We start from the raw sequence: 23,474 nt of genomic DNA on the forward strand, positions 1-23,474 counted from the left end.
AGCTTGCAAGGCCTCTGCTATTCAAATACAAGCTTCTCCTTGCCCAAAGTCCATTCTCTCTTTAATCAAAAGATTAAAAAAAGCCTTTCAGCCAACAACTAGTTAATTCACAGGAAAGATTTAATCTGGAAGCCTCTACATTCCCTTTCTACAAAAAAGAAGTCCTCCATGTTCCCCACCCTAAATCCCCTTTCTAGCTTCACCTCTTCCTCTCCTCCATAACAAATCGTGCTGGGCACTAACTCAGAGTCTCTGTGCTCTGGAGCTGGCAAATCCCCTTCTGTTCCAACTCTCCTCATACCATTTTCCACAGCTGAATGCCCTAGGAAGGACCAAACATGCTCTTTTGTTCTGTGAAATACCTGACACAACTTTGGAAGCGACTGGAATAAATATGGATCTTTTCCATTTGCTGCTATCCAGCTGCTACAGCAATCTGCTCTTACAACACACACGTACCTGCCTTCTGTGTGTACAGCTGTAAAATGGTGATGTCCAAACCAGTACATTTTCCATCTCTATTTTCCTTTTCTCCATTGTATTCTGCTTTTTTTTCCCCCTCTCAGTATCACAGTTTGAAAGCAACCAGTGCTAAACACACAGGACAAAATAACTGCTTTTATTACAGCTCTGAATGGCACCAATTTATGTAGGAAAAAAGCCACTTCATAAGAAAAAGCATAATTTTATCCTCAAGATGACTGCTTTATGATTTCCTTATATTATACACGGTGAAAAGTTGTTTTTCCAGGACTGTGACTAGCCCATATGAGGGTACATGATACTAGTTAATGAGTATGTTTTGCAGTAAACTAAGTACTGATACATCCAGGGATTTCTAGTTCAGCTTATGAATAAATAAAAGCATCCAGATGGCAAGCAGACAAAAAATTAGCCTTTGTCACAGGTGCATTAAGAGCACTCAAGTCCCTGCAATCTTCCTATTGCTTTTTCCCGCACAAAGAAATTATCTAATAAATCCCTAAATAAATGTTTAACTTATAAAGCCAGTTATTTAAGTCCAAATGGCCTTTTAAATTCAAAGATAGTTTTTGAGAAAAACGCCGTTAACAAATAGTTTCATAGGTAAGATGATGCTCCATATTTGAACCCAGCACACAATTATCGTTGATTTTTTTACGGATTTCACGTGTTCTTTTTTCCAAGCCCACAGCGAGAACAAATCTGACACACCTGCAAGGACAAGGACTCTCCCCTCACTGGGCAACTTCCAGGCCGTTCCCGAATTTACCAGACGATGGCGCACTGGTCCCAACGTTGATAAATAGAGTTGTGTACTGAGGAGAGCTTTTTATGGGAAGGGAATGTATTTCGTCACATATTTTAGAAATGTCTTATTAGTAAGTAAAAAAAAAAAAAAGCAAGCCGTATTTTTTTCCTTTTTCCTAAGGATAACAGAGGGGATTTAACTTTATCATGGATGCAATAAGGAAAAGCACAAACCTAGATTGTCTAATCAGTTATTGGGAGGGAGTTTAGATACTTCTTGAAGGCATATACAGGTAAACATCATGGAATACACGCTGAAATGCTTCCCTCTATTTCCAAATATGTAATAAAAACATTTCATGAGGGGAAATTAGTTGTGGTGACAGGTATCTGAAATGCAAGTAGAGCAAATTATATTAATTAATGTAAACAACATAAGTTATCATGCAAGCCCTTTCTTTCTATGAAAATAAGTATTGCTTCTTTGGGGTGCTGAATTCATATTTCCAAGAAAACACATATTTCCGTCCGAAACATGACTGTGCTTTTTTTAAAACAATTGGATGACATTTTTCATCAAAAATATACACTGAGGGAAAAAAGTTTGTTTTAAAATAGGCAGGTTCAATTGTAAATGTGGAATATTGTTGTGCTTACATGCTGCAATTGCTAATACAATGTTGTCTTTTGATCTCGTTGAACAGGCTTCAGAGAGAGAAAATAGAAATGACAGAGGCTGATGAACTCAGAACCACAACTTCCTTCCAGTAAAGTCTTCTTTCATTTCTTCAAGCTATTAAGCAATTCTGTGTTTTCTAAGCTTTTGCAGAAGACACACACCTTAAACTGGAAATAGAAATTGCCCAACCAGTTACACACTGGTTTCTTTCTACTTAGATTCTTGCTTTAAATAGAACCTAGATGGAACAAACGAAGAGGGTTCTCAGGTAGCCTGGCTGCCTCGACTTGCCACAGAGCAAAGTTCAAGTCATATAATAGAAAATTCAAAGGAAAGTGACTCTCTGCTTATCAAAAGCTAAAGGTCCAAGGGCAGTAAGCTGTAAATGAGGATATGTTTTAGATACACTCACTCGTGGATATCTATACATTACATTAGGTCCATTAACTGCCTTTGTAAAGCAGTAATGTCCTTCCACATTCAGAATGATCTTCTTCCACACTCAGACTTACTACATTTGAGGCTGCTCTGGAGGGAGGATCAAGGGAAGAGGTTGTCCCTAATTGTAGCTGTCAGAGCTAGAAAGAAGCAGCTCACAGAGTAGGAGTAACAACAGAATTAAATCCTGCTGAAAGGCCCAGCACATGCTATGGCGAAGTAGGGGATTCATATTGCAGGGTTGTTTGCTTGGATTTTTTTTTTTTTTTTAGGAGTTCATGCTTTGTTGATGGTACAAGATGTGTTTGCATACAAAAGAGGAAGGAGGGAAGAAAACAGATAAAGCCAGATCCTGTGGGTACTGCAGATAGCAACTGGAAAACATTGGACTCCATTACGTTACCATGCAACCAACTATGGAGCACACTACTATTTCTGCACCAAACTGTGGGGGTCAGAAATGAAGCCAATACCAATTTCCTTTATAGGCTGTAGCATTAACTGATCTGTTGTGCAGTTCAACTAGAATTTTCTCTTGAACAAGGTATGTTTTACCAGTCTAGCCTACACCATGCTAATGTGCTGATCATGTCCTGATGCTAAGGACAAAAAAAAAAAAAAAGATTGGAGCATTGCCCCCATCTCCCCTTCTTTGTTGGGTCACCATACTTCCTTTTATTTGTCTGGTGAAGAAGAAAAAAGTCCAGTGGGTAAAGAAGTTCTCTTAGCTTTTGCTTTTCAAAACTGATTACACATTGCTTCAACAAATGTTCATCTGTAGCTACAATAACACCTCTGTGCTGTAGTGTTTCTTACTGAGGAATGCACGCCACACCTGTGGCACTGCCAACCAGACAACTGTGAGGATTCCTAAAAACAGATAAGAAGGTCAAACACTTCAGCTCTTTATTGGGTGGATCCATCTATGACTTTGGTGGTGACTTTTTTTTACCACTGAGGGTTTACACCTCTTCCCTTGACACCTATCAAGAAGTGATACACTCAACAGTGTGTCCTCAAACACAAACTTACATGTAACACCCTGTTTTGCATTGTGCAAAAGCTTCCTCTTTGAGGTAACACACATAAAGGAGCTTGAGATGCCCAATTCTTAAATGCTTTTATTTTTCTTAAGAAGAGAGAGAATTTTCAAGAAACACATACTTGTTGTGTACAGATACACAACCACTACAACTTTTATCGTATTAATTCCATGTCTCCCTGAAATCAGTATAAAAACATTCTCATAACTTCAAAATAATGTTTTTTTAAATTTACTTTGTACAGCGTGCTATTGTAACACTGAAATTATGGCTAAGAGTTTGGCAATGAGGCAAAGACCAGAAGTGTAAGTCATTGTAACTAGGATTGTGCTGTGGATTTCTGTTTTTGGGAGCCAGGTGGCTGCTGCACTTCTGAAGCAAATTCATTTCTCTGACTGTCGCGTGTTTCATTCAAAGCCTTTCACAAGAGGACAAATAAACACAGTAATGGCAGCACAATGTAAACATCTTATTTAATAATGCTAACAGTCATTTAAAAAGATATTCAGGCTTCACTGAATTATAAAGGAAAATACAGCAGAAAGGAGAGCTGCATCATTAAATGAAATGTTCTTAACAGCTTTAATAGAAAAACACCTTTCCCTTTGTTTTATTGTAGTGATCAGTGATTTATTACCAGTAGATGACTTTGCTTTTCTTTGTCAAACTGATAAGACTTTTCTGTTACTACCAGAGATTACAATTAATCGGGATTTTCTGCATTTACTTCCTTATTTGTGCAGCAGCAACAGCATCAAGTCAAGAATGGTGTTTATTAGTTACCTGCCTACTGGAAATATATTTAATTCAATTAAAAAGTGACACACAAGAGAAAATCAAGAATGTGAAAGTTTTGCTAAGGTTGAAAGCTTAAACACATTTGAAGTTGTTCAAACTTGTGTGGCTTTCTGATTAACTCAGCTAATACAGCACTTTGCAATTAAAAATTCACATATTGTACAATACTGAAATAGGAAGAGAAAGAGCTTTACACAAACATTGTGCTGTTAACAACCTGTCTAACAATCCAGCTGGGAGATAAGCAGTACTTTCACCAAAGCAGTACTTTCTGGAGATGTAACACAGTTCCCTGCACAAGGCCCTCAAGCCCACAGTCCCTACCAGTCCACCTCTCGTGTACCAGAACAGATTGGTGTCATGCCAAATACCATACAGATGAGTAAAATGCTAGAAAGTGGCTTGAAAACCAAAGAGTTCTAGAGAACAGCTGTAACCATGAAGTGGGATGCAGGCAGCTCTGCCTTGTGACTGCATGATTCAGTGTGTGTTCCCTCAGGCAATGCTGATGGGTTTGCTACAGAGCTCTGGTCCCCACAGTCTATTTTTGGTGCTGTATCCTTATGACTTGTCCATCAGAGCCTGTAGCTCCTCACTTCACCATGATCTGGTAACAGCAATGTCTGTGCAGCATTCCCACTCAGATCAGCGGGGAATTCTGCTTTAAAAATCAGTTGCTGTGATAAAAGTCCCAAGTTCAAGACCTATCAGCTCCTGCTCCTGCTTCAGCAACACCTGGGGTCAGGGAAGTCAGCAAGTCTGGCTGAGTGAGGGCAAAGGGAGTTTGAACTTAAAAGAAATGTTTTGTAATTACTCAAAAAATACATGAATGGAAAAAAGTGTTTCACAGCTATTGCCAGGACTGGCACTATCACAGTCTGCAAGGCTACAGGAATCACAATGATTTATAGTGCTTAGGGTTAAGACCTGCCTGACCACTTCACTTTTGGAGTTACAGAACATGAACAAGTTCTTTTGGCATTTCCTTGCTAGGAAGCAACCAGGTGAATTGAATTTCACTAACAGAACAGCCCTTACTCAAAACAAGAGATATTTTGATAGAAGTGGGTAAGGAAGTGTCTCCTATAATATTATTAGCAGATATGGCCTTTATTTTTTCTGCAGGAGTATAATTAAGAGAGAGCTTTCAGTGGAATGGACCCTCCCTACCTAATATAATGTTAATATGTTAAAAAATCAAAAGAAAAACTGCAAATGTTTTTATGTGAGTCTTTAGGCACATGTCTATGTTCCAAATTTCTGCTTCATGTCTATGACCCAAATTTCTGCTTCATTTTTTTAAAAATGAAAAGATAGTTTTAAAGTATTTCTGTTATTTATGCACATACTGAAAATATACAGACTTGTTGAAAGGTTTTCAGTCTATGCATCCTTGCTGTTACTAGTAAGGATCCTCTTTTTTTACCTCCAATGGTGCATTTATTACAATCACATAAATAAAGCAAAGTAGAGAGGGGGGAGGGAGAAGGAAGACAAACATTACAAGTAGGGCCTTTTCTGCTTAATTTCTGAGTTTAAACCACCAGACTAACTACATTCTAATCTACTCATTTGACATGTGTACCTTTCAGGAACAAAATGCAAGTGCACCATCAAATTGTAGAAATAGTAGAAATAAATTAGGCCAAGAAAAATATTAAATTTTTCTGATATGTTTGTTTTTATGGTGAGACAGAAAAAGATTTGACAAGGATAATGTATGTGCCAGTAAGTAAAAGAAGAAAGAAGTGTCAGTAGAAAATGGGGAGGAGGGTGTGAGAGACAGCAAGCAAGTAATACCAGAGTCTAATAATACTCTAGATCAAATGAAGAGAGTGATTTTTCTATTGCTTGACAGCTGGTAAAACTGGAAGCACATTTATCTGAATTTTCACAGACATTCACATTTGTAAACCTTATGGAAACAAGGTCACAAAAGTGACTTGCTTTACACCTTAAAAATGTTGCATCATGAAGCCCAAGTTATTTATACAGAACACCTTTTAGGGAATGTCATATATGGTCAAATCCAGGCCAAGAGCCAGGACAAGGGTTCACCTGCAAACCCAGCACCAAGGCAGTGCAGTGGGGGGAGGCCCAGCCGGGCCCCTGATGCACTGGGGCTAAACCTTGGAAGTCTTAAAATGAAAACCAAACACAAACCAAACACTTTATCGGGCTCCCATTGCTAATAGATGAAGGTATATTTAAATTAATTTTCTAACCTTGTTGGCTAGTACGTGGCCTGTATCCTGAAGCCAGACTATCTCTCGGGCTCTCACTTGCTAACGCATCTCCCAACAAGGGCTCTGCCACCCCCCATTACAGCTCTCTCACACCGCCCTCATCCCCCCACAAGTGCAGTGGGTAACACTATGGGGCAGCTTTTCACTTGGAAGGGTGAAATTTGTTGTAGGCCTGGGCTCCCTGTGCTGTGTGAGGGGCCCTCACACGTCCTGGGTGAGCCCTGAGGAAGGGCAGCACCTTCCCAATAACAGCACTGGCCAAAACACACACAACAAGAAGATTATCTAAAGGTAAAAGCTAATTAAACCAAAACCCCTTATTCATCAGGTCAAGGTACAGCATAAACAGGGTTGGTGCAGCCTCGGTGATCACACAGCCTGGGTGATCTTTGGTCAGGGTGAGGCCCACAGGAGAAGGCGCACTCGGCTGAGGGCTCCGCAGGGTGCCAGGAGTGTGATGGCTGTTTTAGGATGGAGAGAGCTTTTGGCAAACAAGCTGCCTGTTCACAGCAGTACCCGAAGGTCAACACTCACCTTGTCCCACAGCAGTGCCCGAGGCCAGGTCATTGCTAATGCTTTTATTTCCATTTCAGTGACACTTTCAGGCAATCTCCTTACGCGTGTGCTCCTGTATGGCAGGGATGTGCTGTACAGCAAAGACTTCACACAGCAAACTAAAGCTGTGCTGAGTAGTGTGGCCTTGTTTGTTTAATCTGAAAGCTTTTCTGGGAGGTGTCCCACACCAAATATTGGCCAGATCCAGTGAATCATTCCCATTTCTCTTGTTTGCTTTTCACAGCTAGTCCTGGGGACAGCCCCCTCTGCACTGAGACAAGTGACAACTGCAGGATGAACCATTTCCTTTAACAGTTGCATCAGCCCCCTCTGTAAGTTACTATTTTCTACAGAATGGCAATGAAGTAACCAGACAGTACAGTACTATATTAACAGGACCTTGTGGTAAAGAAATATAGAGGCTAGAGGACATCAGAATGCGAAATGCTGACACGAGGGTTATCATAGGCAAACCCCCTCAAACTAAAAACTCCATACAGCTCTCTGGTAACCACAACACCACAAGATCTGCAGTTTTAAGTCCTTCAAGTACGACTGTAATAACAAAAATTAGTAACTCATTGCATGTACACTGCAGAAAGCAACCTTCTGTTCTTCTTCTCTTCCAGAGAGGTATTTACAAATAGACTACTTGGAAAAAATTAGAAAAATGTGACCATAGATTCAAATGATGCATTTCTAATGGTGATTAGAACTATTAAAAACATTTCCAATGAAACTCTAACAAGCCAGTGAGCATTTTAATTAAACTTTGTAATTAATATGAAAGTTGGAGGTGATACAGTTCTTTGAAAAAGTACTAGAATTGGTGAGCAAAGATAGCCATTGTTTAAAAAAAACAACCAAAAAACCCAACCCAAAACAAAGAACAGAATGGAGTAGGAGACAAAATGGAGAGAAGGAAAAAAGTTTTAAATTACTTCAGAAACCTCTAAATTGTCCATGGAATAAGAAGTCATGGATTTGCTTAACACAGGACAGGGAAGTCTTAATCTTCTGATAAACATCAGCTCATAACATTCAACCAATTGAATCTTTACTGTTTGTAGAACAAGGAAATAATTTGTATATTGTTGTATAGATTTATGTCGAGTAGTTGAGCTGGGGAGGTACAGCAATTTTTCTTGGTGCGCTCTACAAAAGTCCTCACCTATGCAAGAGACAGATTTTTAGGGACAGTCAAAGAAGACACAAAATCCCAAGAATTTTCATAACACTCATAATCTTTTCGAAGTGCAGAAAAATATTTTGATTTCTCACATTATGTGACAACCCTCCCAACAATCTATATTAAAAAAACCCAAAAAATAGAGCAGCTAACAAGGCAAAACAGTTTATTACCAAAGCTGTTATGCTTCAGGACAGGATGAGAGAAGCAACAACCCGTGACTGATAGCAGTCATACTGCTTAATATGTTACTGGAAACATCACTGAAAAGTAGTTAAATACAAAAATTACATAAAAATTACTTATATTTATTTCCTCAACACTGGCAGATACTTAGGTCATAGTATTTACAGACCATACAACTGGTGTACTGAAGAACACAGTCATTTAATTCATGCATCAACTCAGAGCACAGCACTTTGTTTTGTTTGGCACAGTCCAGTAAAAATATGGAAATACAGAATAACTTAGAGAAATATTTTGAAATATTTTCTGTATTAAAATACTTTAAACATGTATTGCTCAGAGCATTGTATCTTTGTGGTTCTATGCTATGCAACCTTGTAATGTCATTCCTTAAAATGAAAGCTAAGAAGGTATTCTGAAAACTAGTAGTTCCTCTTGCTCTAAAACATAAAAGCTGCTGAGTCATCATTACTTGATAAATATTTACGCTGAATCTGATAAAGTAACATTTTAACTTTTTTTTCCTCAGCTGAAGAAAACATAAAACTTCTGAAGCCAAGCCACCGTGAAATTTGGGAAGCAGCTTTTCTAGCTGAAGTTTGTCTTTGCTGCAGCAGAGCAACCTAAAGCACTTGACTCTTACTCACTTACGGGGACTTTTTCCAGTTAGCACTTGTTTCACTTTTGTTTTCTTCCTGACAGAAACCAATCTCCCTTCTGAAAGTCCATTGTAAAAGAAACTGAGTAACAGACTGTGAAGCTGCTTAGAAGATAGAAAATATCTACAAAAATACAGAAAATATCTACAAAAGGACTGTTCTATCATTGGATGCATTTCTTGTCTCATTAATTTACTGTGGGTCTGCCCATTACATTCTTTCCCTGGCCAACCAATAAGAAAACATACAGATGCTTAAAAAGGAAGTGTCTCTTCATAGAATCATTTCTAATTTTAATATGTTAGTTTCTATTTGATAAAGTAGACGTTCCTAACAGCACGTAGAAATGTTTAAAAATATTGTTAACTGTGCAGTACACTTGAGCTTGCACTTGAACAACTTTGCACAAAAAGAAGAAATTAACATAGTTTTGGATAATGCAAGTTTCCTAATTCTAGTAACTTTTTCTAAATTTAAACATGAACAATATTTAAACACAGCAGAAATTATCTCATTTTCATTTCTGTTTTAGCCATGCTCAGTTCTTAAATTCTAATCCTGCAGTCTCAAACACACCCTTAAATAACCTACTGGACTCCTCAGCGGGTTAAGGTGAGCACACATATAAGTTTGAGTATTTGCAGCAGAACATTAGTTTTGACTTAAACTGTCATCACATCTAATGTAGACAAGAAATGCAAGTGTACTTTATGACCACATATGTTGTCATACAAAGACATCTTCTGGATATGACTTTGGTCTATATACTGCATTGAAATACAGCATAGAGAGGAAGCAGACCGGGAATCCCAGTTTAGAAGGGCTTTTGGGTAACCTCCATTTACGGAATTTACATAAAATGTTGTAAAAATTTAGAATTTATTTAATTAAAAATTTATAAAATAACAAAACTAATGTATTTTGAAAAAAAATCTCAAAATTCTACAAAAACTGTGAAGGCTTTTTCCATCTATAATTACCATCTGAATATTCAACATTTGGCATCAAATGCCTGCTGAAAATGAATATTTGAGTCAGTTTTTTTTGGACTAGATGGATGCTGTATGCCAACTTTAAAGCAACACGAAACTCCTCATTCAGAGTCCAAAAAAATGGAGGAAGACCCTAAAAACGTAGCAGAAGCATTTCCGCACACTGATTTCAGTAGTCAAGTTTGTGCAGAAGTGATTCCACTAGATTCATAGGGCACCTTTTTGAGGCAACAGAAACTTCTCACTTCATAAGCTTTTTGACATTTTCCAGCTCTTCTATAGGCTGCCATTTCTGTTGGATTGTTAACAGCTGTAAGAAATGGAAAATATGAAAGTTAGCAAAATCCCAGTGGGCATTTACTCCATTCCCACACCCCTCAAGTCATACATCAACCTATTGGTGAAGAATTTCTAGTAGTTTTACATTTTTCTTTCAGCGGTATGCAAAAATAGCAACTGATGACATATATAATAATTTGTTGAACAAAATAGTTTGGATATTACGTAGATAATAATGCCAAAGAATTTTATTTTTCCTTATAGTAGATGCTCTACTAAATATTTTTCCTTCAGGCTGCAGTACCTAAATATTCTTAGTCAATTTTGTAATTCAGGAACAAGGGGAAACAGCCTTCCTCTGTACTCCAAATTTCCACTGTTATCAATGGAATTGAGTAAATGGATGTTGGCAGTGAGAACAGACACAACACAGCAACTAGAAGAGCACCATAAGTTCAGGATCAGACCTAGAATGTAATAGCTGATTCCCTATCATTAGGTAACACAGGGAAGATATAAAGTAATGAACTAAAATTTTGTTTCCACTATTAATTAGATATACATCAGCTTTATGTGTGTTTCCTCATTAATATTTTGCTAGTTCTTACACATTAAAACAAGTTACTCACTGTGTTGGAAATATATGCTGTTTATATTGACTATATTGCATGTACAAATTACCTTCTGAGGCTTGGTAGGATCAATATTTTCCCAGGGTTCTGGATTGCCACTCCTGTTAATCCTTTAAAAGAAGATAAAACAAGACAGGTACTATGTTTTAAGGTGTGTTCTTCCGTACATTTTTCTTCTATGAGCAGCCTATCATCAGCAGAGTTAAGGAGTTCCCTAAAACACAAGTTTACAGGTTTGGGTGTTCTGGGTAGGAATCAACAATGGCTTGCTTTATGTACATCTTCCAAAGGACCAACCAAGCCAACACTCTTCATGTATCATGTGTCTTTGTAAGGGAAGCAAGCTGAAAAATCAAAACTGACTAAGGACACAAAGTAAGGGGACTCTGACAGCCAAAATGCCTATTCCAATCATTTTAAAGTAAATAAATAAACTTCCCAGCTCTTGAAGAGTATAGGACTTAATTCCAATTATTAGCCAAGCCACTAGAATACTCTCTTAAGTTAATATTATCAAGTGCTGCTCTTCATATACAAGCTAATAGTCTGATTGCAACATATCTGCATCTCATCTACCTATCTGATTATTTGAAATTCTTGATAAGAGCATTTAAAACCTGTTACACCTAAAGCAAAGAAAAAATATGAAATCAAAAATTAGGAAATAATTTGGACTACAGTCCAAATGAATTAATTTCTTTGCTATTTACTATCTGCAGATATTTCAGTTGTTACCAGTAGTCTGGAACATGAACATGGATTTTTTTTTTTTGGTGTAAAACATGATGGTCAAATACAGAAAGGTTAGGGTGAGCACCAAACAAGAAGTATTTTGCTTACATCACATCAGATTTGCCGAATAGGGAATACATGCTAAAAGAAAACGCCCCAATTGCTGCCACGGACAGTATTCCAGCCAGGGGAATGAGCTGAAAGACAAAACGGAGAAAGAGCTGAACTGGTGTCCCGGCTGAGAGCCTCGACTGGGGGAGCAGGGGTTATACAGCACTTAACTTAGCTGTTAGCGTATATTACACCTCTGTATTACTCTTCACACCACCTCACTTCTAACACGGTCCCCCGCTCTCTCCATTTCCCCGGGAAGGTGCTCGCTATCCAGCGGCAGCCCCGGCGCACCTGCCCGCGCCAGCCGCATCCCTCCCCACGGGCGGGCACCACGGCCCGGGCTCGTGGGAAAACTTACTTCTCTTTTTGTTTTAAGTATCTGGAAGACGCTTCTGTTCATCGTGGCGGCGGCTGCGGGCCTGGGACAAGCGGTTCGTGTTACCGCACGCCAGGGGAGAGGGGCACGACGATACCGGGTTGCGGGGACGGGCGCTCCCCGCGCTGCACACGCACCGCGTTATATACGCACCGCACCGCGCCCCGGGGCGCGGAGGCGGGACGGGACGGGCCGGGCCGGGCAGGGCCAGCAGTGCCACCCCCCGGCCCGCGGCGGTAGGCGCAGGGGAGCGCCCTAAGGAGCTCCCGGCCCCAAAGGGAGCTGCCAGGAGACCGGGATGCTGCGCGTGCTCTTCCCGCCTTCCTCCCGCAACTTCTCTCTCCGTTACTGCCGCACTCAAACCTTTCTTCTCCATTTCTCCTTTGTCTTCTTGTCTGTCCTCTTCTCCAGGCAGCTGCCCAAAGAGCAGCATATCCAGGCAAACGCCCAGGTGAGGCCAGGGTCTGCCTCTTCCAGAGCTCAGACAGGTGCCTATAGCGACCCAAAGACGACCCCAATGTCACCGTGTCACCTTTTGCTGCAGCAAAAGCTTAACCCAGGCCCAGGTTCCCATCACTCTGCTGTGTTACACAGCTCCCATCTCTTCCCAATATCCCTGTCTGAGAAAAACTCCTACCAGGAGCAGGGTGGAGGTGAGTGGTGCCAGCAGATGACTCGTCTACATTTCTCCCCTTCTCTCTTGCCCACTGGAAAGCAGTGAGAGGAAGAAAAGGCTGCCTTTTCTGCACGCTCTGCTGGCTCCCTGCAGCAAGGAACAGACATGACAGGGCACAAGTAGCTCTGTTGGTGCCTCTAGGGAGCAAGTATGGAAGTTAAGCAGCAGGGTCTTTGAGGCAAAGGTCTGGCAGCATTCTGCTGTCACAACAACTGTCAGGTCTGGCAATTCTAATACAAACCCTCAAACACTGGGAAGCAAAACAGAATTACCTAGAAGGGTTTAACACTTTTTCTCAGCACTGCTGCTGAGAAACCCTTGGGTGTTTGGGAAGTTCAGAAGCATTGTTAGGTTGTTGCCAGCAATAAAGCAATAAGGATAGTCCTTTCCATAAAATGGTGATCAAAGCCACCCAGCTAAACCCTTTCCTAGGTTACAGGGGCTTCTGCTACGGCCTTTGGCCCTCAACAATCACCAACTGCCTTGGAACTGCCTTTTGTGATCCATCTCACTATAAACCACACTCAGTGCAGCCCCTACTGTCCCTGTTATAAGAAAGAAATATTTGTTAATGGGTTTACAACTCACGAACCTCAGCTGAAATAAGGAACTATCTTTGAGAGTGGTGTATTTAGTTCACAAATATTTTCATTGGGAAAAAGAAAATATAATAAAAAATAATAAAACCCCTCCTACTCTAGAAAGTTAAAATGTACCAATTTCCTTGGATATTACCGTATTTTAGAAGGTGACTTACAAAAATATACTGACAAAGAATGGTTGGGTAAGGAAAAGAATTTTGCACAAATTGTTATAAAGCAAACTACCTCCTCTAAAGAAATTATTACAATTTGAACTGATTGCATACTTCTTACCTGCTTACTCAATCCAAATGTTTGTATAGTAAGCAGTAACTGACCTAAATTACTCCTAAAACTCCAGACTTCCAAACCTACAACAAGGTATTAAGCACTGACAACCTTTTCACTGCCACTATATTTTGGAATCTGCTTGTAAGAAAGTAAGCCTGTGAACAGGCACCTATAAAACACTTCACATTTTATACAGAATGGGACTTATTTCCTTCTATTTAACATGTGAAAGCTTTTCTACTTTTTAAAAATTCACTGTCCTATGAAGACTTCTCAACACATTATAAATTAACTACTCTTGTGATGCCACTGTTTATACTGAAAATTGGGAAATCTGCAGTAACACTAAGCTGTTCCACAGTGCTTTATCTAAAATCTCAACTACTTGTTTCATCAGATGTAAACCTATCCAAAGCAAACAAGATTTTAATTTATTATTCATTATCGAAATTACAGACCTTTGACAAGTGAAACTTTACTGTATTTCATACACCCTGAAACCTCCATTAAGTACAGTATTAAAAAGCAAGAAAGATGTAAGCCTTTTCAAAATCTTTGCAATATATTTAAAAATACCTATGCCACTCCTTTTTGATTCAAGAGGCTAATTCTTGATTATAAAATTTTTCATAAAATTCCAAGTCTTTTCTGTTTAAGGATGGTTTTACAGTCTTCAGTGATTTCACAAAATGCTCGTGTTTTACAGCAGTTGCTTCAAGTCCATTCTCTTGCAAAGCCAACAAAGCAGCCTTTAAAAGAAAAAAAAATTAACAACTTGAAGTGCTTATCATGTTTTAAATTGCAATGAATTTATTGCAAGTATTCTAAAATATCTTACAAGGAATAAAGTCTTAGCTATAGCATCTAAAACCAGCAATGTATAATTTATGGTTATTTAACAACAGATAAACATCAAATAAGGTTACTATAACTTCATTCACTTTTTCTGTCTGGATTAGACAATATATCCTTGATCACTTATATATTTGGATTTTCTTCCTAGTCTTCTTTTATACAATTCCTCTCAAATTCTGGATTTCTCTTTGTTTTTTTCTCTCTGGTCTTGACAGTACATGCTAATTTCAGCTAAAAATGCTGCAGTTGCCTGCAGTACACAGATGTGAGCATGGATTAGAGAGAGCCACACAAAATAAAGGGTGGTACAGTTTCTTAACTTCTATTAAATTATCACAGAAAGATTTCATTCTTATTTGGCTTTTTTATTTAAAGGATTAACCCTTGTTCAGTTCTCCCGTTTTACTCTTCTCTTTATATTTTCAATACAAACCGTGAAAGAATCTGTACTACTGATGGTTTGGTAATATTTGTGAGTTAGCTCTCCTTTTTCATTGAAAGTTTTAATTCACAGTTTATTTCACAGAAGAGCCAGGAATATTTCTTACCTCCTTGCACAGATTTGCAATATCGGCTCCAGAGAAGAGGTCTGTTAGGGCTGCCACATCCTGTAGTGACACATCAGTATCCAATGGAATTTTTTCGGTGCAGATTTTCAAAATGGAAAGTCTTCCCTGTAAATTGGTGTATATTGTAGAAGAAAACAAAACCAAACAAACCAAAAATTAATCCTTCTCCAAAGTAGTTACAAATCCGAAATTAGAACCAAGGAAAATCCAGAAGAATACCAAAATTACCTGGTTTCGGTGGAAGAATAAAATTCTATTAATGGAGATATTACCTACTCTTACAGTTAGCTCATATTTTAAAGTCTGTTATTCACAGTTACTCATTACTTCATGAAAACACAGTACTTTAGACTGAAGAGTCCATATGTGGCCTGTTTTGGGTCAACTTTTCATGTGAAGCTCAGGACAAGTAGCTACACTACCCTTGGGAATAGGGCACAAAAATTATTTGAAGCAAGGACAGACAACTTGTTATGGATATCTCCTAAACTGTAGCTTGATTTTGTAAACACAGATTTTCCCTTATTTCTCTATGCAATACTATAACTACATGCACCAATTAAAATGTTACAGGTGCTTAAAATACAAGTGTCTTTATTCCTTTTTAGATTCCTTCATTATACCTTGAGTTTGGTGACTGATTTTCAGTGAATCATCCATCGTTAAATATATTACAGGAATATGCCCCCTTTGCTCTTAAAGTCAAGTCTATTGGCAACTAATATCTCTACCTTTAAAGCCATGTAAGGATGTGTAATAAATACATCACCTTCAGATCTGGAGGTGGAATATAGATCATCTTGTCCAACCTTCCAGGACGCAATAAGGCATCATCCAACATATCTGGTCTATTTGTTGCAGCAACTACCATGAAATCTTTGTTCAAAGTTTCCTGAAACTCTAGCTGAGTAAGAGATCATACAAACAAATCAGTGCAACATGGTTAAGAGAGATAATACCTAAAGATTTGTTAAACACTAATGAGAAGAAAGGAAGGGCAAAAAGACGATGTAACCTTACATGTAGTTATTTTCCTTTCAATATTAATATTTAATTTTTCTTGAAGTAAAAAAATGCCTTGGTGCAGGCCAGATTGCAAAGAGGAAATATGGTTAGTATCTGCCTTGCCAATAAACAGAGGCTTTTCTTTGGCCAGATTGCAACAAAAAATCTTTTATATGCAAAAATTCAGTATTTTTCAGTATTTTTCAAGTATATTCAGAAACAATTCTGAAATTGTTTTCTTTAATATTCCCCCAAAGAGTATCATAAGAAGAAGAAATTTAAATACAAAAAAGCTAAATATTAAATCTTGTGAACCATTCAGTGAAAAGCGAAGGTACAACTTTTTGTTTAAGTAAGTAACTGATGATAACTGTGCTGCTTTTGTATGCAGTATGTATGAGAAAGAACTACAAATGAAGTAGGGGAAATGTTTATAAAAAGTAAGTTCAGGGAGTAACTTGAATAAGAGTAAAAATAGCACAATCAGTCTAAAAAATTACTGTAGTGTCAAGGAGAGGATTTTTGTGACAGAAGATGAACACCAATTAGTAATGCTCATTAGCCTGTGTGGGTATTTTGTTCAAACAAAGTCTCCTCAAGGAACAGTGTACATAAAAACAGTCAGCAGCCTACATACAGTATTTTCTAAAAACTAGAAATTATGGCAGAGTAAAAGAGCATCTTGCACGTTTTTAAGCTTGAGGATTTTAAGTTTAAGAAGCGTGAATGCCAACAAGTAAAATTTTTGGAACAAGTGGACAGCATTTATCATTCTTCTTCTACGGAAAAGGGAGCATAAATACCTTTCTTTCCTCATCATCACTTTGCTCTTGGCACTGCCCCTCAAGCTGTAATTTGCCTCCTCTTCTTTCTGTAACTTTGAGCCCAACACCATCCAACTCGTTGAGGAGAACAGACAGAACCCGCTGTGAGACCCCAGGGCCAGTTCTGCCGTGTGACCGAGAGCCCAGGATAGTGTCAATCTCATCCAGGAATATTATTGCTGGAGTGTTTGCTCTTGCTTGGCGAAAAACCTTTTCAAAAAATGTTAATAAAGTCAAACATTAATGCATGCAGTCTATCAGGTAAGGTGAAAAAAGTCCAGTTGCGTATACTCTGTATTTTACTTAAGTTTAAAGGTACATTTATAACATCTCACAAGAGCTGTTCTGGCTTACATTTACTATAGGCAAATTCTGCTTCTTATTTATATTCTTAAATGAACTGAAAACAAAAGACTAGAAATACTTATAAAGTTTAAAACTTTATAATTTTAGGGATAGAGTCTCACTTTCATATAAATGTGAATCTCTAAGCCATTTCTATTTAATAATCAGATGAGACCTCTATGATCTTTTCAATAACAAAACTTAGGTCTAACTAATACTTTACAAAAGTCAAGCAAAAATAAAGCATAGGCCTTCCACAAATTAAAAACCGTACCTGAGACAAAATCTTCTCTGAGTCTCCAACATAAGGTGAGAACAGGTCAGCACCACTTACAGAGAGAAAGGAACAGTGACAACTGGTGGCCACAGCCCTCACCAGCGTGGTTTTGGCACAGCCAGAAGGCCCATAGAGAAGGATCCCCTTGGGATGGGACAGGCCCATCCTAGCAAATGCCTGAGGAAACTTCATAGGCCACTCAATACTCTGTCAATACATAAAAAAGGGATGAAATTATTAGTAGCAAGACTAGAGTTCATAGGCAATCAATAAAATTGTCAAGCACATCGCTTCTTCTCCTTGATACAAACGTTAATTTGAAATCAGGGAATACTGATTTAGTCCTTTTTCATATAATTCCCCCTTCTTCAAGTTTCCATCTGAAGCAGATGGAAGCAGACTAAAGGCAGTCATGGAGAGATGATACACAAGAGCCACCTCTGGCTAAATATTCAGGAATATTCACAAGTTATCTGGCTACAAGTTAAGTATTTTTCAGCTACTAAAAAACATGCACATTTTCCCATGATATTATTATGCTTGGTGTTACAAGATATTATTATCTTGTAACTTGAAGACCTCTAGCTCAAACTTTGTAATAACTAAATGTAGTATAAAAATGTTTAAAATACAGTTTATAATCAGGTAATTAGCAAGAGAATTAATGTTCATAATTAGCATACAGAAAACCTTGGAGCATATGCTTATTAGAAATTAGCTGTTCATCTAAATTTGTTCTACATGTTACCTGTTTTAACTTTAATTTTACATCTTCAAGACCACCAATTTGCTCCCAAGTCACAGGTTTACACTCTGTTAGTCCAACTGCACTTCGAAAAGAGGATGGTTGAATTTTTTTAAAAGCTTCTTGGAAATCTTCCATGTTAATCATGGTTTCAGTTTCAGTTGACTCCTGAAAAAACCCAAAACAGATAAAGCATATTAACAATATTTTTAGGTAATACTTAAATGCTGCATTATATGTGAAACACTTCACAGAAGGCCAAATACAACTAATAAAGAAGCCAATTCCTGCCCTAATGAGCCTAAGAACTGCAGATGCAAAAATGCAACACAAAGTAAAATACGTTCTCCTTAACGGCATGATTTTACACAAGAAAAATCTATTTTAACAGAAATTAATGTTTTAGAGAAAACTACTATTCCCTAAATTATAGCTCCAGTAGACAGTGATGTGCTAAATCAAATGGTTGCTAATTTGAGGGTTACCACACAATAAATCATACAATCTTCTGAATTGAAATAAAAAGGCTGCAACATCCATTTTCACCACACTGAAGAATGCAACACATTTTATCTCAAACATGCTGTACAATAACATTATTAAACTACAGATACAGTAACAGAACTAAGATGTATTTTACAAAGGCACTTGCAAACGAGCCATCTACTTATTCATTACTTTCATTTGTCCATCTATTCTTTTCTGAGATACCAGGCCCAAATAATTTTATTATTTTCAGTGCTATGCTCTCTTTTTTCCTACCCAAGTGAAGACAGAGGGTTCTACCATTCTCTGCAGATGGTTTTGACTCTGGAAATTTTACAAATATGGCTTTAAATTTCTGCTCAGCCATTACAGATGAAAAACTACACCAAACATGTATCTCAAAATTTTTGTAAAAGCCAGAATAGAGACAGGAGTATTAAGAAATAGGCATTATAGAAATGGAATTAGAGAATTGCTAAGAGGTTAAATTTCTGCACACTGGGCAGTTGTATACCTTGTGTCTACAAGAATTTTATATCCAGCCATACAACTCAGATGACAATAGTTATTTTCACTAGCTGTTATACACTTGTGTATCAACCTAACTTTAATTCGCAGTTATCAGAAAGCAGAATTCTAAATTAAATTAAATAATAAATTAAATAAAGTAGCTTCAAAAGAGAGTTTTGGTGGACACAGTTTACTTTGCCAAAAAAGACAAGAATGTCTGCTTTGCACAATCCTAAAGAGGAAGAGAATAAAAACTTTCAGCAAAACTTTTCACTCAGAAAGAAGAAAACAGTCCTTTCAGGTGAGAACTGAAAGGACTGAAAAAATTGGCATATATACATTTGTAACATATTTGGTGGTTTTAGCATTTTAATTTCTGAGTCTTCAGCTTCTTGAGCTTTTCGAGTAAAGCTGAGCATTAATGAGGAAAAGGTGGTAAGTATATTAATGACATTGTCCTTGACTGAGGGGCAGCCATACCAAGGAGCTGTGGGACACAGCCTGCATAACAGCTTCCCTGCAGAGTGCTGTGAGGTCAGCTCCCACATACCCAGGGGTCATCTCTGCCAGCTGAGCCAAATCAACATCTGCAGAAATGGGCATATTAGATGTAAGCAACTGCAGGATGGATCTTCTTTGTGTGACTGTTGGGGTCCCAATAATAACCTAAAGCAAATATAATAAACAAAAAATTTAAGTAGATACTGTGCTATATTTATCTTAATTTTATAGAGCTTTCATGTCTGTTTTATATTGGTTACTAAAGATTTATATATACTTATAATTCAACTAACCTATTAGCAGCACTATACAAATGACAAATATTTAAAATACCACCTAATTTCCAAGTGAACAGTGTTTGTACAAACAGTTGTTCATAAGACACTGTCAGCTAGTGTCTACCAAGTCCCACTTTCGGGTAATTTCAACATAACATTGAAATAATAATTTCCTTGCATCACAAGGACTAAATTAGATTCATGACAGGGAAAAAGAAATCAATGAGATAAACACTCATACATTATTAAAACCCTGGTGAAACATCTTCATAAAAATATATCTCAACCACCTATAAATCCTGGAAAATAATGAAAATTACAATCATGAAAGCATTAAAGATCTTGACTAAACTGGATGATCCAGGAGTGGGTTTAGCCAGAAAAATAAACAGTACAAGCAAAAGAACTGTAAGTTGCATAACTGTGTTTTTCTTCTTTTGGCTACTAGGCTAACAGACGTTTTCCAGAACAGACTCAACCTGTTACTGAAATCTGAATAGAACTTTTGACACAAGAGGTTACTAGTTTTCTGTCACAATAAACCTGTAAGGAGACATGCATCAGTCTTCAATCTAGAATTTAAATGAAAAAACCTAAGCCTGTAAGGCTAAGCATCTGTAAGCAAACAAAGCCCTCAAGGACAGGTAAAGATAAAGAAGCATAAAGAATCCCCTTGTCTATTTTGAAGTATATGGAGCTCTCAGTGTCCCGAGTAAAAAAAAATCCCATCTTACCCAAGCTGCAGCAAAGTAAAGAAACAGGATATCTGGCTCAAGGCTGTAGAATCCCACTATGAAACACGACCAGTAGACATTAAACTTTATTAACAGCCCCCTTCCACATCAATAAGGAAAGACAAAAATGTGTATGAATATAAGAGGGTTTATTTACCTCTCTGTCAAATCTGCCAGGTCTTCTGAGTGCAGGGTCTAAGGCATCTGGCCTGTTTGTTGCTGCCACAATGACCATCTTACCCTCGCTCCTTACACCATCCAGGAGCGTCAGCAGCTGAGCAACAATCCGATCTTCAGGAGCATTGTTTGAACTTCCTCGCTTCGGGCACAAAGAATCAATTTCATCAAAGAAGAGAACGGTTGGGCCTTCCTGTGACATTTCTCTGCCTTTTTCAAAGACTCTCCTCAAATTTTCTTCACCTTCTCCTGGCCTTGAGCCATGGAGGGCTGGGCCGCTGACGCCAAACAGAAATGCACCCACCTCTTCTGCTACTGCCTTTACCATAAGAGTTTTCCCTACACCTGGGGGCCCAATTAACAGCACTCCATTAGGGACAGAAAGCCCCAGGTTCTTAAAAGTTTTTGGAAAGCGCAAAGGCAGATCGATCATTTCTTTCAAAGACTTTCCCACATCATCTAGTCCTGCAACTGAAGTTTTTGCAATGCCTTCTGACAAATGTCTGTACCATTCTAAAGTGATCACCTCCTTAATTTTTATGCTTGTTTGGGGGGTTATCAATCCAGCTTCCTCCACCAAAGAGTCTGCAGACAGTATTTCAATATACACCACGGGATTTTCGGGACTCGGGGCAACAGTAACAACATAACCAGGCAAAACGTAAACATTTCTCAACAGTTCTCTGATGGTCTCCTGCAACACCGCTCTGGGAGTCGACTTTTTCAGCGCGGCGCTCCTGAGGACCACTCCGACCGCCGCCTTCCCCAGCTGCCGGTGGGGCAGCGGCTCCAGCTGTTGCACATCCAGCGAGAGCCCGCGCAGGGCCCGCGGGGCCAGGCCCGCGGTGCTGCAGGTCAGGTCGGCCTGCAGGAACCCGTCGGCCAGGTCGTGCCGGGGCCACGCCGTACACACACAGCACCCGCCGGGCAGCGAGATCCTCAGCGGGGCGCCGAGCCGGGCCCCCAGCAAGGACAGCGCGGCAGGTCCCAGCCGGCAGCGCTGAGTGCCCTCATCTCCCGGGTCCGGTGGAAGCAGCTTCAAGGCCGCCGGCTCCATCGCTCCCTCCGCGGGCGAGGGCAGCGACCGCCCTGCTCCGCGCGGGCCCGGCCGGCTGCTTACTCACCGCGCCTCGCTCTCCCGCGGGGCTCCTGCTCCGCCGTCACCGCCAGGGACACCGCGGCCCTCCGACATTCCCGCCCCGGGATGGGACAGCCGGGAATGTTCCGGCCGGGATGGGACAGCCGGCAGCGGGGCACGTCCCGCCCGGGATGGAGCGGACACGCTCCCGCGCTGACAGGCGGCCCCGCGCATGCGCCACAGCGGAGCACGAGCGCGAGGCCCCGCCTCAGCCAACGCAGAATCGGGGAAGTAACGGTGTTAAAAAGGGAGCTCACTGTGCCCCGTCCAGTCCTTCCCTAAACACCTGCAGGGACGGTCACTCCACCACCTTCACGGGCAGCCCATTCCAGTGTTTGACCGCCCGTCCTGTGGAGAAATTCTTCCAAATGTCCAACCTAAACCGCCCCTAACGCAGCTTGTCCTCTTATGCTGTCACTTGTTGCCTGGGAGAACAGCTCGACTCCCACCTGGCTACAACCTCCTTTCAGGGAACTGTAGAGAGGGATAAGGTCCCAGCTGAGCCTCCTTTTCTCCAGGATAAACATCCCCAGCTCCCTCAGCTGCTACTCACTGGATTTGCACACAAGACCCTTCACCATCTTCGTTCCCCTTCCTGAGTTGAGGGGCCCAGAACTGGACACAGTACTCCATGTCCACCACCTCCCTCACATCCTACCTCAGCTGCCTCCCTGGGCCTTCCCTTTTGAAGGGCTGTCAAAGCACTGCCTGTGAGGTGAATGTGTCCTAGAGATTTCTATACCTTTGTTCCACAGACAAAATGAACTACCCCCCTTTTCCCATTGCCACTTGGCTTGTTCTCCACAGAGCTGGTCATGGCAGGGATCACTCACTGCCCTCATTTTGTCACCCTCATTTCATCTCCTCAGCACCTCCTGCTTGTTGGTTTGGTGCTTCTTAAACATGTTCCCAAAAGTTGGGCTTCCACTTTCCCATGTCCCTACCAAGTGCTTCCCTTGGCTCAGGGCAGCATCTTTGTCACCAGTGATCAGGATTGAGTAAACTGTGGGTGCTGGTTAAAGAAATATTTGTGAAACCACACAACTGAATTGAGAAACTGCTGATACAAGTAATTAAGACACAGATATTTATTCAACAATTGGTAAAACTGTTGTAGTATGTTGCTCTGACAAATACTCAATCAGCATTTAAGAAAAATAATTGTATAAAGTTTTGGTCCATCACCACCTTCCTAAATTGTGCCGTGAATTGTGCAGTACTTTTATAAAAACCTTCCAGGAGGTCTGTCAGCATTGTGGGATACAAGATAAAATTGTGATCTATCAAATTTAGTATGTGCATAATTTTATTCTTGCAAGTAGCTTCATTCTAAG

General features: G+C 39.6%; 1 protein-coding gene and 1 long non-coding RNA gene across 5 annotated transcripts; one reads left to right on the forward strand and one right to left on the reverse strand.

The window, feature by feature from the left end:
- The first annotated feature begins 6,599 nt into the window (after positions 1 to 6,599).
- LOC116792717 lies at positions 6,600 to 9,178 on the forward strand. Its single transcript, XR_004359243.1, has 3 exons — positions 6,600 to 6,725; positions 7,234 to 7,321; positions 8,894 to 9,178. It is a non-coding gene; the product is annotated as an uncharacterized LOC116792717 (long non-coding RNA).
- SPATA5L1 (spermatogenesis associated 5 like 1) lies at positions 8,241 to 22,117 on the reverse strand. Of its 4 annotated transcripts, none has more exons than XR_004359239.1 (13): positions 20,983 to 22,117; positions 19,793 to 19,978; positions 18,320 to 18,484; positions 17,569 to 17,778; positions 16,929 to 17,159; positions 15,890 to 16,024; positions 15,100 to 15,225; positions 14,273 to 14,445; positions 12,786 to 12,911; positions 12,512 to 12,640; positions 11,767 to 11,855; positions 10,976 to 11,036; positions 8,241 to 10,325 (listed from the first exon to the last, which is right to left on the reverse strand). XR_004359239.1 is itself a non-coding variant. In XM_032699912.1 (8 exons), exons 1-8 carry the CDS (start codon positions 22,057 to 22,059, stop codon positions 14,293 to 14,295), a joined length of 2,283 nt encoding a protein of 760 aa, XP_032555803.1. In that variant the 3' UTR covers positions 14,105 to 14,292. The 4 variants fall into 4 exon arrangements, 1 of the variants encoding a protein (XP_032555803.1); XR_004359240.1 differs by having other exon boundaries at positions 12,786 to 12,855; positions 20,983 to 22,059; XR_004359242.1 differs by lacking the exons at positions 12,512 to 12,640; positions 12,786 to 12,911 and having other exon boundaries at positions 20,983 to 22,059.
- Between the last annotated feature and the right edge of the window lie 1,357 nt (positions 22,118 to 23,474).

The sequence above is a fragment of the Chiroxiphia lanceolata genome, chromosome 12, assembly GCF_009829145.1.
Source record: "Chiroxiphia lanceolata isolate bChiLan1 chromosome 12, bChiLan1.pri, whole genome shotgun sequence".
Lineage (NCBI taxonomy): Eukaryota > Metazoa > Chordata > Aves > Passeriformes > Pipridae > Chiroxiphia > Chiroxiphia lanceolata.

What these genes read in the sequence shown, in the direction of transcription:
- SPATA5L1 (XM_032699912.1), bottom strand. Translation starts at nt 22,059, where the DNA reads ATGGAGCCGGCGGCCTTGAAGCTGCTTCCACCGGACCCGGGAGATGAG. An exon ending in GTGATGATGAGGAAAGAAAG is followed by an intron (nt 16,025 to 16,928) that starts GTATTTATGCTC and finishes TCTCTTACTCAG; the next exon opens with CTAGAGTTTCAGGAAACTTT. An exon ending in TTCCACCTCCAGATCTGAAG is followed by an intron (nt 15,226 to 15,889) that starts GTGATGTATTTA and finishes ACCAATTTACAG; the next exon opens with GGAAGACTTTCCATTTTGAA.